General features: G+C 37.8%; 5 protein-coding genes across 5 annotated transcripts; 3 read left to right on the top strand and 2 right to left on the bottom strand.

The window, feature by feature from the left end:
- Window positions 1-567: 567 nt before the first annotated feature.
- LOC104745435 (protein cornichon homolog 1) lies at window positions 568-2262 on the bottom strand. The gene is made up of 4 exons (XM_010466668.3): window positions 1938-2262; window positions 1144-1325; window positions 908-1030; window positions 568-793 (listed from the first exon to the last, which is right to left on the bottom strand). Exons 1-4 carry the CDS (start codon window positions 2010-2012, stop codon window positions 733-735), a joined length of 441 nt encoding a protein of 146 aa, XP_010464970.1. The 5' UTR covers window positions 2013-2262; the 3' UTR covers window positions 568-732.
- A 447-nt stretch (window positions 2263-2709) lies between these two features.
- LOC104745428 (chaperone protein dnaJ 6) lies at window positions 2710-4942 on the bottom strand. Its single transcript, XM_010466662.3, has 8 exons — window positions 4591-4942; window positions 4207-4305; window positions 4006-4107; window positions 3729-3788; window positions 3520-3626; window positions 3348-3430; window positions 3154-3244; window positions 2710-3060 (listed from the first exon to the last, which is right to left on the bottom strand). The coding sequence occupies exons 1-8, from the start codon at window positions 4630-4632 to the stop codon at window positions 2853-2855; spliced, it is 792 nt and encodes a 263-aa protein (XP_010464964.1). The 5' UTR covers window positions 4633-4942; the 3' UTR covers window positions 2710-2852.
- A 244-nt stretch (window positions 4943-5186) lies between these two features.
- Window positions 5187-6668, top strand: LOC104745429 (ras-related protein RABA4d). The gene is made up of 2 exons (XM_010466663.3): window positions 5187-5413; window positions 6060-6668. The coding sequence occupies exons 1-2, from the start codon at window positions 5187-5189 to the stop codon at window positions 6499-6501; spliced, it is 669 nt and encodes a 222-aa protein (XP_010464965.1). The 3' UTR covers window positions 6502-6668.
- Window positions 6669-6933: 265 nt separating this feature from the next.
- Window positions 6934-9241, top strand: LOC104745430 (uncharacterized). Its single transcript, XM_010466665.3, has 5 exons — window positions 6934-7614; window positions 7707-7791; window positions 7918-8087; window positions 8450-8724; window positions 8809-9241. Exons 1-5 carry the CDS (start codon window positions 7236-7238, stop codon window positions 8980-8982), a joined length of 1083 nt encoding a protein of 360 aa, XP_010464967.1. The 5' UTR covers window positions 6934-7235; the 3' UTR covers window positions 8983-9241.
- A 75-nt stretch (window positions 9242-9316) lies between these two features.
- LOC104745431 (leucine-rich repeat protein FLOR 1) lies at window positions 9317-10826 on the top strand. The gene is made up of 2 exons (XM_010466666.3): window positions 9317-10184; window positions 10320-10826. Exons 1-2 carry the CDS (start codon window positions 9578-9580, stop codon window positions 10691-10693), a joined length of 981 nt encoding a protein of 326 aa, XP_010464968.1. The 5' UTR covers window positions 9317-9577; the 3' UTR covers window positions 10694-10826.
- Window positions 10827-11121: the final 295 nt, after the last annotated feature.

Genomic DNA, 11121 nt, shown 5'->3' with positions numbered 1-11121 from the left:
TCATGTAAAATAGGTTTTTTTTTTTTTTGAAATAGAATTCAGCTTAGATTACAGAGCTGCCGAAAGCTCATTATTTGACAAAATAAGAAACACAGACGAGATCATGTAATATAGTTGAATAACAGAAATTACATGATACCATATAGTAACTTTCTGTTTCATGTTTACTAATGGTCTATCTAGCATTAATTAAGTGAGGTATGTATACGATGCATTCTGGTTTTTATTTGGTAAGTGAACAGCGCCTATTTGCTGGTTTACATGGCCTAATCGTTGTGAGTTAAAAGAAAGAAAGATGCACCCACTGACCCACGGCCAAGTATGGAAAGTGTAGCCTCCCTTGTATCTTGACATAATCTTTTGGCTTGGATTAAATAGTTTGACCTTAACGTATCTAGTAGCTAATTTTCAGTCTTTAATTAATTTAGAGTCTAGTAGTCTCCTGATCGATGTAGCCTTATTCCCAACCATTCTTCAATCCTCATTCTTGATACATGATTTCATGAATTCAATTATGAGACTAAACATTATATTGTGCAAAAAAAAAAAAATTGGTGAAACCATCCATGTCAAAAGATTTGTGAGGAATTTTCCTGTAATAGTACATTATATAAAGCTACATCATGAATCCCTAATTGGCTAATTCTAAGCAGGGATATAAAAACCTGTGTCACAATATTCTCAAACACACTCAGCAAATAAATGGGGAGTGGTTAAAGAAGAGCGCATAAATCAAAACAAATGAAGTAGATCATCGTCCTCCGTGAAGCTATAGACCGCCGAGAGAGTAAGCCTGCAAAGAACAAAAATTATGAACTCAGTGTAGGAACTTCATAGTAGAAGAACCAAACTGAGGGGAGAGTTAAATAGATATTGGAGAGCTAAAGTTGTAGTAGTGTTTTTTTACCTAAAGACAACCATGATGAAGAGAAAGATGTAGAAGCCGAGCTTGGTAAACCGGAGCTTCTTTTCAAAGCTAATAGTACGGAATACTTCAGTGACATCGATGAGATAACGCCGCTCATTGTATCTAAAAACAAAGGGAACCAGGTGGTTAATTAGTTTCCAGGCATGTAAAAAAATCAAGAAAGAGTCAATAGCAAATATGGATGGATAGAAAGAGAGAGAGAGAGAGATACTTACAACATAGCGTGATAGACTGTTACAGGGAGAGCGACGAGAAAAAAGACCCAATGCCATGTGAAAAGGAAGAGAAGGCAGAGTGACCCTTGGAGGATAAACTCAGGAATTACTAAGCGGTTGATGCGGGTACTTGTTTCAAAAGGGTTGAGGTAATCAGCTTCTAAATCCGTTAAACAGATAACCTACAAAAAAAAAAAAAGAACCACACTAATATCAGTTACAGAAATGGAAACTGAGACTAGTAAAAGGGGATCAGTTACATTATCAGAGGCAACTAGTTAGTTTTAAGTAAACACTATTGGTGGTAGTAGTAGTACTAGTATCTAATAATCTCATTGAATCTCATGTACTCAACTATCACACCGCAATCAAAACTAATGACTATAATAACTCGCAAAAAAAGAAGAGCTTTACACTAAATCTGTTACCATTGACGAAGTTATCATCTCACATTCTACTCTAGTCAGACTTTGCAGACAAAATCCAAATCAGAAATAAGAACAACTTTTTTGAGTTAGTAGCAAAAGAACGAACAATGAAACCTCCTCTCTGTACCCAAAAAGTTATAAATTGCGGGTACGAAATCAAAATTGTGCCATTCCTAATTTTGTTTTATTCTGATCGGGTTTAACTATGCCCAGCAAAAAGCTAAGTTGCTCGGGTTTTTTTTTTTTTTAAAGAACTAGAGAATTCCGACACTAAGGAAATCGCAGAGGACAGATCTCGAATTTAAGAATCTCAAACTAATTAATTGGAAAGTAAAGGAGGGGACAAAACAAAAGTAATAGATTTACCTGATAGAAGACGGAAGCGACGAGAGCCAAGCTGACGAAGAAGGAGATTATCCATAAAAGCAAATCCCAAGCCATCCTCCTATACTGTATTTGGTTTCCTTCCAAAGAATCTCACAGAGAGACCAGACTAAATTTTATTATCAGAGAGAGAGACAGAGACTAATAAATACTTAAACCCTTTTGGAAATCTGAACTCTTTTCTTCTGAATCCTACCTAAGTTTGTACTTTACTTGTGACTTTTGGGTTTCTTCTATTTGGAAATTTAGATTCTTCTTTCCTTTTGTTTTTAGGTTCTAAAACTTTCTTTTTAGCTAATATTTCCCTTCTTTTTCTTTTGTTATTTTCCTTCTTTTTAGGATATTTTGGTTGATTTGATAGATTTTTTAAATATATATATATTTAACCAATATATTTTTTTTTAATCTATCAAGTACAAATATATATTGATATTATAATATTACATTTCATCATTATCAACATTTTTAAAAAAAATTATACTAAGATATTTTCAATTTTCACGTTTTCATTCGGCTTGCAACTTATGTTTATATTACTATGCAATGTTACTTATCATATAATTAAATTTTTGTAAGAACGAAGACATGATATTTTGGGTAACATTAGCTTCTATTTAGTCTGAAATATCAGCTGTCTTAGTGTGAAAGAAGGAACTAGGAAGGCAGTATCACAATCAGCTTTTTAGTCTAAAAATCTGTGAAATTGAATATACTCATCTCTACCTATGATGAATGCAATGCAAAAGAGGAGACAGAGTAGAATTTACGATACAGATTCCACAAACACTGTTTACACAAGTATTTTTAACCTTAAGATCCAATTTCCGCTAATCTTGGTTTCCATCACAAACACAAAACCGAGAGAGGCTACAGATCACACAAACTACAACATAGTCTTTACTTTTTCCTTGACTTCTTCGATGATCTACGGCTTTCAACTTTTCTCTGTGCAGCTTCGAACTCTTCTTCGTTAGGCTCAGAGTCTGCACTACTGCTACCATACCTAGATACAAGTGACGAGAACATTGTATCGAACTTCTCTTTCCTCTCATCTCTTCTCTGGGATATCATAGCGTATAAATCTTTATCTGCACCCTTTGCTGGTCTGGAAAGTATGGAAATTTTAAAAAACAGGTTACAACAAAGTTAACTTCAGAGGGAAATTATTGGATTAAAGGTATACATAAGAGAAGCTTACTTCCGTCTCATCTTTTGGGGATTCGTTGGAGGTTCCATTTCTGAAATTTCCTTTGCCCATTTCTTGTAAGCTTTTGTTGGTTTCACTTCTCCTGGATAAAAGGAAACAATGGTTTCATAATGTGCAAACAAACCAGAACTTGAATGCGTTCTATACACAGAATTATGGCAAGAGAGAGAGACACAGAAGCCTACCCGCTGCAATGGCCTCATCAATCATATCTTTGAAACGGTGTGAATCAAGCTTGGTGTTTGAGCAAAGCATAGAGCAGAATAGTCTGCAAGAGATATAGTACCAATAACGTTTATATAAACTTTCAATTCACAAACTTAACATTAATGAAAACAAGGGGATGATAGTATATACCTGCTCATTTTACCCTTGAACTTCTTATACAGCTCAATCAAATCATTCTTCTCGGATTCAGAACCCCTGTAGTTGGCCTCAAACTCTTCAATATCTTCCTCGGTGACCTATATAACACAATTGTCACAAGAATTAGTATGTGAAAGAAACAGAACAAACACTTGTGTGCAAAGTCCAAAAAGGAACTAAGTATATATGGTGTTCATTACCTTCTTGTACATAGCCTTGAAAAAGTCCCTCAAGTTGTCAACCACGTCTCCCGAAAGATCCTAATAAGATCCAAAACCAGTTTGTAAGAAAACCTATCAGTATTCTTACTTAAAGATAAAAGCTTTCTTTAACCAAATTCATTAGAACAGAAGCTGGAGATAGTACTAGAGACTGATACATGTGCTAAGTAAAAGTATGTAACCAATCTACAAATTACCAAGCATGTTTTAAAAATTCTGAAACTAAAATCATGAAGATAACAAGAACCAGACTTACAGCATCATCAACTGAGCCAGTTTGATCATAGACTGCTCTTTTCTCTTCATCACCAAGAATGGATATCACCTTTTGCAGCTGCTGAAATTTCTCTTTAGCCTCCTGTATGAATCAAGAAATAAGAATTCATGTTTCCATGTAAGAGTGAATTAAGAAAGGTAAAGAAACCAAAAAAAAATCACTTAAGAATGAGAGATAAACCTCATCGTCCTTGTTTTTATCAGGATGAAGCCTCAATGCTAACTTATGGTATGCTTTCCTTATCTCCTGTGGAGATGCTGTTGCTTCCACACCAAGAACCTACAACGAACAAGGATTAGTTCGTTTCATTGATCTCTCTAATCATAGAATTAATCACCAACAAACCAAGGGGATTCTCAGACAACAATTGCAACAACAGCTATTGTACAAAATTAAAAACTATGGATCATAAACAAGTAAAGTTCGGGTTTTTACAATCCTAACAACCAACGAGACTATCATAAGAACATAATCCGAAGCTTAATTTGGAAAAAGCCCCAAATCCAGAAATGAAAACCCTAATAAATCCTAATCGCAGACAGAAATCGAAACAAAAGAGATAACCTCGTAAAGATTGTTCTCACTGGATCTTCCATCATTCTCCATTTCCAACGTCCTTGGGCGAGAAAGCACACACTCGCTAGAGAAGCGGTCAAGTTATTAAAAAAAAAAAAAAAAAAGCTTCTTTAGAAGGTTTATGGCGCCAATACCTTTTTGTGTTGCCGCCTCAACATTCTAAAACCTAATTTGGTGACTGAGCTTTAGGGGTATTAATTAGATAGTTAAACCGAATTTGATTTTTTTGGTTTTGAATTAGTTGGTTTTGATTGCGCCGGTTATGATTTTACCGTACCGTAGCTGCGAGTAAATAATATAAACGGCCAAGATGAAGGGTGAAGTTTGTGATCCATGGTCCCCGCATCGGCCGTTAATCCTCTCTTTTGCTTTCTCTGAATAATTTTTTTTCTCACCATTCATTGTGATCTGAGTGTCTTGTACCGTTCATGGTCGAATCCGAGACCCGTCGCGTTTTGATCTGTGTTTGAGAGGAGCCCTTTTCGTGTTTCGTGAATTCTTGAAATTTTTCTGATTGCCACCGTTTTGTTGTTGTTGTTTTTTTTGTTAATATATATAAGTATTTTAGATAAGAGGGGAAAGATATGTCTAATTTGTATGGAGATTATAACCAAAAGATCGATTACGTATTCAAAGTTGTGTTGATCGGTGATTCGGCGGTTGGCAAAACTCAGCTGCTTGCTAGGTTTGCTAGGAATGAGTTTAGCGTCGATTCTAAAGCCACCATCGGTGTTGAATTCCAGACTAAAACGCTCGTCATTGATAACAAAACCGTCAAAGCTCAGATTTGGGATACCGCTGGCCAAGAAAGGTTTTTTTTGCTTGCACTTCCTTTTTTACTTTTCTTGTTTTTGTTTTTGAAACCATCATCAAGAGTGGCATTGGCATGTATATAAAATGGTAAGACATTGATACAACCCAGTTTGGTTATTGTCGGAAACATTCACAACTCATCCCATTCAATCATTAGTTTTGTCAGATATGCATTATTCACATGTTAGGCAACAAACTAGACATATGTGAATCACAGGTTGGAATTGAATATCTTGAATTCTGTTTGTCTTCCGAGGTTCTAATGCAAATGATAATTATTAGTACTATGTTTTTAATATTGAAAATAACCAGTATGTTGCACAAATAAAGTGGCGACAGTATTTGGAGAAGCATGTGGGTTATTAAAATATATCCGAACCAAAGGTTGTTCTGTATGAACTTTACTAAAAACCAGATAGTTCCGCATTTGCTTTTGTTACTCTAGCTAGGAGCCTAGGAACATGAGCATCCACTTGTGTGAATCAATTTCTTCTGCATGGCCAAAAATTGGTAACATATATATACTATGTATTGGTCGATAATCACCATCACGTGTATACTAGAGACTGATCACTCTGTTTTAAGGCTCTCTCTTAGACATGTATGTACGTGAATCAAAACTTTGACTCTTGTTCTAATTGCAGATATCGGGCGGTGACAAGCGCATACTACCGTGGAGCAGTTGGAGCAATGTTGGTCTATGACATGACCAAACGTCAATCATTCGATCACATGGCGAAATGGCTGGAAGAATTAAGAGGACATGCGGACAAGAACATAGTGATAATGCTAATCGGAAACAAATGCGATCTCGGAAGCTTAAGAGCAGTGCCAACAGAAGACGCACAAGAGTTTGCACAAAGAGAAAACTTGTTCTTCATGGAAACCTCAGCTCTTGAAGCTACAAATGTCGAAACAGCGTTTTTGACAATCTTGACAGAGATATACCGTATAATAAGCAAGAAATCACTAACGGCTGATGATGATGACGCCGATGGTAATTCAAGTCTGTTGAAAGGAACTAGAATCATCATCCCTAGTGAGCAGGAGAGTGGGAAAAGAGGTGGATGTTGCGGCAAATCGTAATTCTTTTTTTACTAGACGAAAAGAGAAACTACTGTATTTTTTTTGGTTCTTGTTGTTTTTTTTGGTTCCGTTTTATGATTCGTGTTAGGCCATTTGTTCTTTGAAACGAAACAATAAGCCAAAGGTTTACTAGAGAAACGTGTGCGGTGAAACCAAATTCCCCCTCATTGTCTTACATAGCAACATTTTTGCACACAGAAAAAAAATATATACAACAAACAACTCACAAATTTTGTTGTTGAATGTGTTATTATAAAAAAACACAGGACAACCAAGACTCCAACTCATACCAGTGGGCTTATATTTTATTATTATTATATCTTCAAAAGTGTCACTGGATAACGCTTCTGTTCTGTCCGAATTAAAAAAAAAAACCAAAAACCCAAACAATGGGGCCCACATAAATGCCAGCGTGGCATCTCATGAATATGTGTATCTCTCTTTCTTTCTTCTTCTGACCCAATCAGCCCACCGTTTCTCTCGCCCTATTTTTTCTTCAATCTTCACGCTTCTTCTTTTTAGATTTCTCCATCGATCTCCGAACAAAGCATTCACCTTTGCTTTTCAGATTTTTTAACCTTGACTTCCAAGTCAAACTCTCCGATTCGTTATTGAATACTTCCTTTCGTCTTTCTCACCAGATCTGAACCACCCTAATCCGATTTCTGACGAAAAATTCGTATTCCATTCACCGGCTTAGGTATTTTCTCCAAATTTAGGATTAAATTTGAACAATGGTGACGATCAGATTGGGAATGCTCCATTATGTAATTGATCATGTCTACGGAGCGTTTATGCACCGAACGAAGATTACCCCACCTTTCTTCTCTCGTGGATGGGGTAGTCATAATCTTGAATTGCTCGAGCGGATTGTGAAACAGCTCTTTCCTCTTGAGGTTCAAGGTCAGAATTGGCCACCGCCTTTGATTCGTCCCGTTTGGAGAACTGTTTGGGAAACCAAGACCGCTACTTTAAGAGAAGGTGTTTTCCAGACTCCGTGTTGCCGTGAGCTTACCGCTGCTTTGCCTCCTGAGTCTCGTACCGCTAGGGTTGCTTGGCTTGTCCCTAAAAACGTTCCTCCCCAAAAGATGGCCTGTGTGGTTCATCTTGCAGGTAGCATTGCAGATTTTGTGATCTTAATTTGTGCACAACCCTTCTAAGTTTTGCTTACTTGCATTGTTTGTAATGTGTTTGCATTGATGTAGGCACAGGTGATCATACATATGATCGAAGATTGCGTCTGGGTGGACCTTTGGTGAAACAAAACATTGCAACAATGGTGCTGGAAAGGTAATGAAAAGAGACTTTTTATTCCTTCTGGTGAAAAGCTTAAGAGCAAATCTTTTTGCTTTGACCGCTTTTGAAGCTTTTTTTTTGCATGTGTTTTTGATTAAACATAGATAATGCCCACTGCAGCCCTTTCTATGGCCGAAGGCGTCCGTTTCTACAACGTGGAGCGAGGCTTCTGTGTGTTAGTGATCTACTTTTACTAGGGAGGGCAACTATTGAAGAGTCCCGCAGTCTTATTCACTGGCTAGACAATGAGGAAGGCTTTGGAAAGATGGGTGTTTGTGGCCTTAGTATGGGTAAGTTACACCTATCTTCTTTTATGAACTGTTTTTGAGCTAATGCATTGGTTCTGAGATAAGTTTCTTGCAATAGTTGTGTTTTTTTTTTGATTTCGCTACGAAGTTAAAGAAAACTAAGGTGCTGCTAGTTATCCTTTGCTAAGAAGCATCAGCATAGTTTCCAACTCCTTATTAAGCTTCTCAAACGCATGTGCACCTTTAAATTTAGGTTGAAGTGTTGGGATTAGACTGATTTATTGTTGTGGGAGTCATATTCACAAACTGCATCCATTAAGGGATCTATGTGGCTGCAGCTCCATTCATTGTTTGAGTTGCTTTTTCTTTCACCTACAACTGATAACGTTTGATGAACATATTAGGAGGAGTACATGCTTCGATGGTTGGATCGCTTCATCCAACACCAGTTGCAACACTTCCATTCCTATCCCCACACTCTGCTGTTGTTGCATTCTGCGAGGGAATATTAAAGTATGGAACCGCTTGGGAGGCACTGAGGGAGGAACTTGCAGCAGAGAAGATCACAATGACTCTTGATGAAGTGAGAGAGCGGATGCGAAGTGTTCTCTCGCTCACAGATGTCACTCGCTTCCCTATCCCCAAAAACCCTGATGCTGTTATCTTTGTTGCTGCAACTGTAAGTAGGAAAACCATTATATAACTCGCGTAGTTCAACAGTTTTGGATACATTGATGGTTGCTGATTATAATGATTTGTATAGGATGATGGATACATACCGAAACACTCTGTGTTGGAGCTTCAAAAGGCGTGGCCTGGTTCAGAAGTGAGATGGGTTACAGGTGGACACGTGTCCTCCTTTCTGCTGCACAATGGTGAGTTTCGCAGAGCAATCGTGGACGGTCTTGATAGATTAGAGTGGAAGGAGTCATGGTGACTTAACAACATACATCACACAACTCCTTTGTAACACAAAAAGGGAGGGGTCATTATGTAAATGTCTAAATCTCCTCGTGTTTAAGAAAGTGGTGGGCTCTCCCCTCTTGAATATTCATTTGTCTTTGTATTGTTTGTGTCCCGACACATAGCAACAATTTTAGGGGTTTTCACTCGTTTACGATTCCCATTATTAACCACTTGGCTCTCTTTTAGCATGTGTTTAAACTTTAAACTAGTATAATTGTGTTTTCCAATCATTGTACTCTGGTTAACTTATATACACAATTTAAAAAACACATGCTAAAACATTTGTATACCTAACTATTTTACTTGCTGCGATTGGTGCAGTGGGCTATCGTACGGTCACATTATTAAATAGAGAATCAAAACAGTAGATATATTTACCACGCTTGTGAAGCTTTATTTCATGAAAAGGAATATTGTACGTCGGGAGTAGTGTAGTCGTGTAGAACTCTGACTCTGCAAAATTAGTAAACATTTACACAGCTCACAGCTGTGTTTCCATTGAAATCTCTGTTATATATCAGAACTTGCTCATTCATTGCTCAACATAACCACATCAATCCTTCACAATGAAGCTCCTCCTTCTTCATCTCTCAATCTTCTTGTCAATCCTTTTTATCTCTCTTCCATCTTCTTACAGCTGCACCCCAAATGACAAAAATGCCCTCCTTCAAATCAAGAAATCCCTTAACAACCCTCCCCTACTCTCCTCCTGGAACCCCCGAACCGACTGTTGTACCAGCTGGACCGGCGTGGAATGCACTGACCGCCACGTCACCGCTCTCACCATATCCTCCGGCGAAATCTCCGGCCAGATCCCGGCCCAGATCGGTGACCTCTCTGACCTCCGTACACTCGATTTCAGCTACCTGACCCACCTCACCGGAACCATCCCGCGCACTATCACCAAGCTCAAGAATCTTGACTTACTCCGGTTAAAACAAACCAATCTCTCCGGTCCGATTCCTGATTACATCAGCGAGCTCAAGACCGTCACGTTCTTGGACCTTTCCTTTAACCAGTTTACCGGTCCAATTCCCGGTTCGCTTTCTCAGATGCCAAAGCTACAGGCCATTCAAGTCAACGATAACAAGCTAACCGGTTCTATACCAAACTCTTTCGGTTCTTTTGTTGGCAACGTCCCTAATCTCTACTTGTTTAACAATAAGCTCTCAGGTAAACCATTATTTTCTATTTCGTTATTATACTTTTTGGTCAAATGCTTATTTATGTCGGAACTTAGAACTAGTAGCATCGTACTTTAAAATGTTTTCTAACTAATTTATAAATTAATAATATACACCATTACAGGAAAGGTACCAGAATCGTTGTCCAAATACGACTTCAATGCAGTGGATCTGTCGGGAAACGGTTTCATTGGAGATGGTTCGATGTTCTTCGGACGGAACAAAACAACAGTACGAGTGGATCTGTCAAGGAACCTGTTTCAGTTCGACCTCTCCAAGGTTAAGTTCGCTAGAAGCATAGTCTCGTTGGACCTGAGCCACAACCGAATCTTCGGGAAATTTCCTCGGGAGTTGAGTAAGCTACGTCTAGAAAATTTCAACGTGAGCTACAACCATCTATGCGGGAAAATCCCAAGTGGCGGTCTCCTTCAGACCTTTGAACCATCTGCCTTCGCTCACAACCTCTGTCTTTGTGGGACACCACTTAAGGCTTGTTAGATTTGGTTTTAATGTTGGCTCAACGAAAAATAATTATGTTTAATCTGTGACAAGTCTAATGATGTAAGAATGTTGTTGTTGAGATATTCAGAAGTTTAAGTTTAATCTCTATAACATTTATGCGGTTTTATCACATTTATGCCTCATAGTAAGCAAGTTATTCATATTTGAACATTACGAAGAGATAAGGGTTAGAATTGACTGGTGAAGTGACAAACGTACGGTCAAAATTATTGAAATATAGCGAATCAAACTAGTTCCCACATCTACGAACATTTTTAAAAATTCAAACTAATAACCATATATACATGTGTACCATGTGTAGCATATGAATTAAATCTATGCTAGGAAAAGAATATTGTACGTAAGGAGAAGTGTAGAACCCACACTGTACAAAAACAGTAACATTTACACAGCTGTGTTCCATT

Source organism: Camelina sativa, chromosome 15, assembly GCF_030686135.1.
Source record: "Camelina sativa cultivar CO46 ecotype springtype chromosome 15, ASM3068613v1".
Classification (NCBI taxonomy): domain Eukaryota; kingdom Viridiplantae; phylum Streptophyta; class Magnoliopsida; order Brassicales; family Brassicaceae; genus Camelina; species Camelina sativa.
The sequence above is the reverse complement of the archived record's forward strand: the minus strand, read 5'-3'. Positions and strand labels throughout refer to the sequence as shown.

Bases quoted from the DNA above. Each gene is read 5' to 3' on its own strand.
- LOC104745431 (XM_010466666.3), top strand. From the start codon at position 9,578: ATGAAGCTCCTCCTTCTTCATCTCTCAATCTTCTTGTCAATCCTTTTT. The intron at 10,185-10,319 runs GTAAACCATTAT...ACACCATTACAG, and splicing joins GTTTAACAATAAGCTCTCAG to GAAAGGTACCAGAATCGTTG.
- LOC104745428 (XM_010466662.3), bottom strand. From the start codon at position 4,632: ATGGAGAATGATGGAAGATCCAGTGAGAACAATCTTTACGAG. The intron at 4,306-4,590 runs GTTATCTCTTTT...TGTTCGTTGTAG, and splicing joins GTGAGAACAATCTTTACGAG to GTTCTTGGTGTGGAAGCAAC. The intron at 3,627-3,728 runs GTAATGAACACC...TGTGTTATATAG, and splicing joins TCAAGGCTATGTACAAGAAG to GTCACCGAGGAAGATATTGA.
- LOC104745429 (XM_010466663.3), top strand. From the start codon at position 5,187: ATGTCTAATTTGTATGGAGATTATAACCAAAAGATCGATTACGTATTC. The intron at 5,414-6,059 runs GTTTTTTTTGCT...TTCTAATTGCAG, and splicing joins GATACCGCTGGCCAAGAAAG to ATATCGGGCGGTGACAAGCG.
- LOC104745435 (XM_010466668.3), bottom strand. From the start codon at position 2,012: ATGGCTTGGGATTTGCTTTTATGGATAATCTCCTTCTTCGTCAGCTTG. The intron at 1,326-1,937 runs GTAAATCTATTA...TTTTTTTTGTAG, and splicing joins TCGCTTCCGTCTTCTATCAG to GTTATCTGTTTAACGGATTT. The intron at 794-907 runs GTAAAAAAACAC...TGTTCTTTGCAG, and splicing joins TTCATCATGGTTGTCTTTAG to GCTTACTCTCTCGGCGGTCT.
- LOC104745430 (XM_010466665.3), top strand. From the start codon at position 7,236: ATGGTGACGATCAGATTGGGAATGCTCCATTATGTAATTGATCATGTC. The intron at 7,615-7,706 runs GTAGCATTGCAG...GCATTGATGTAG, and splicing joins CTGTGTGGTTCATCTTGCAG to GCACAGGTGATCATACATAT. The intron at 8,088-8,449 runs GTAAGTTACACC...TGAACATATTAG, and splicing joins TGTTTGTGGCCTTAGTATGG to GAGGAGTACATGCTTCGATG.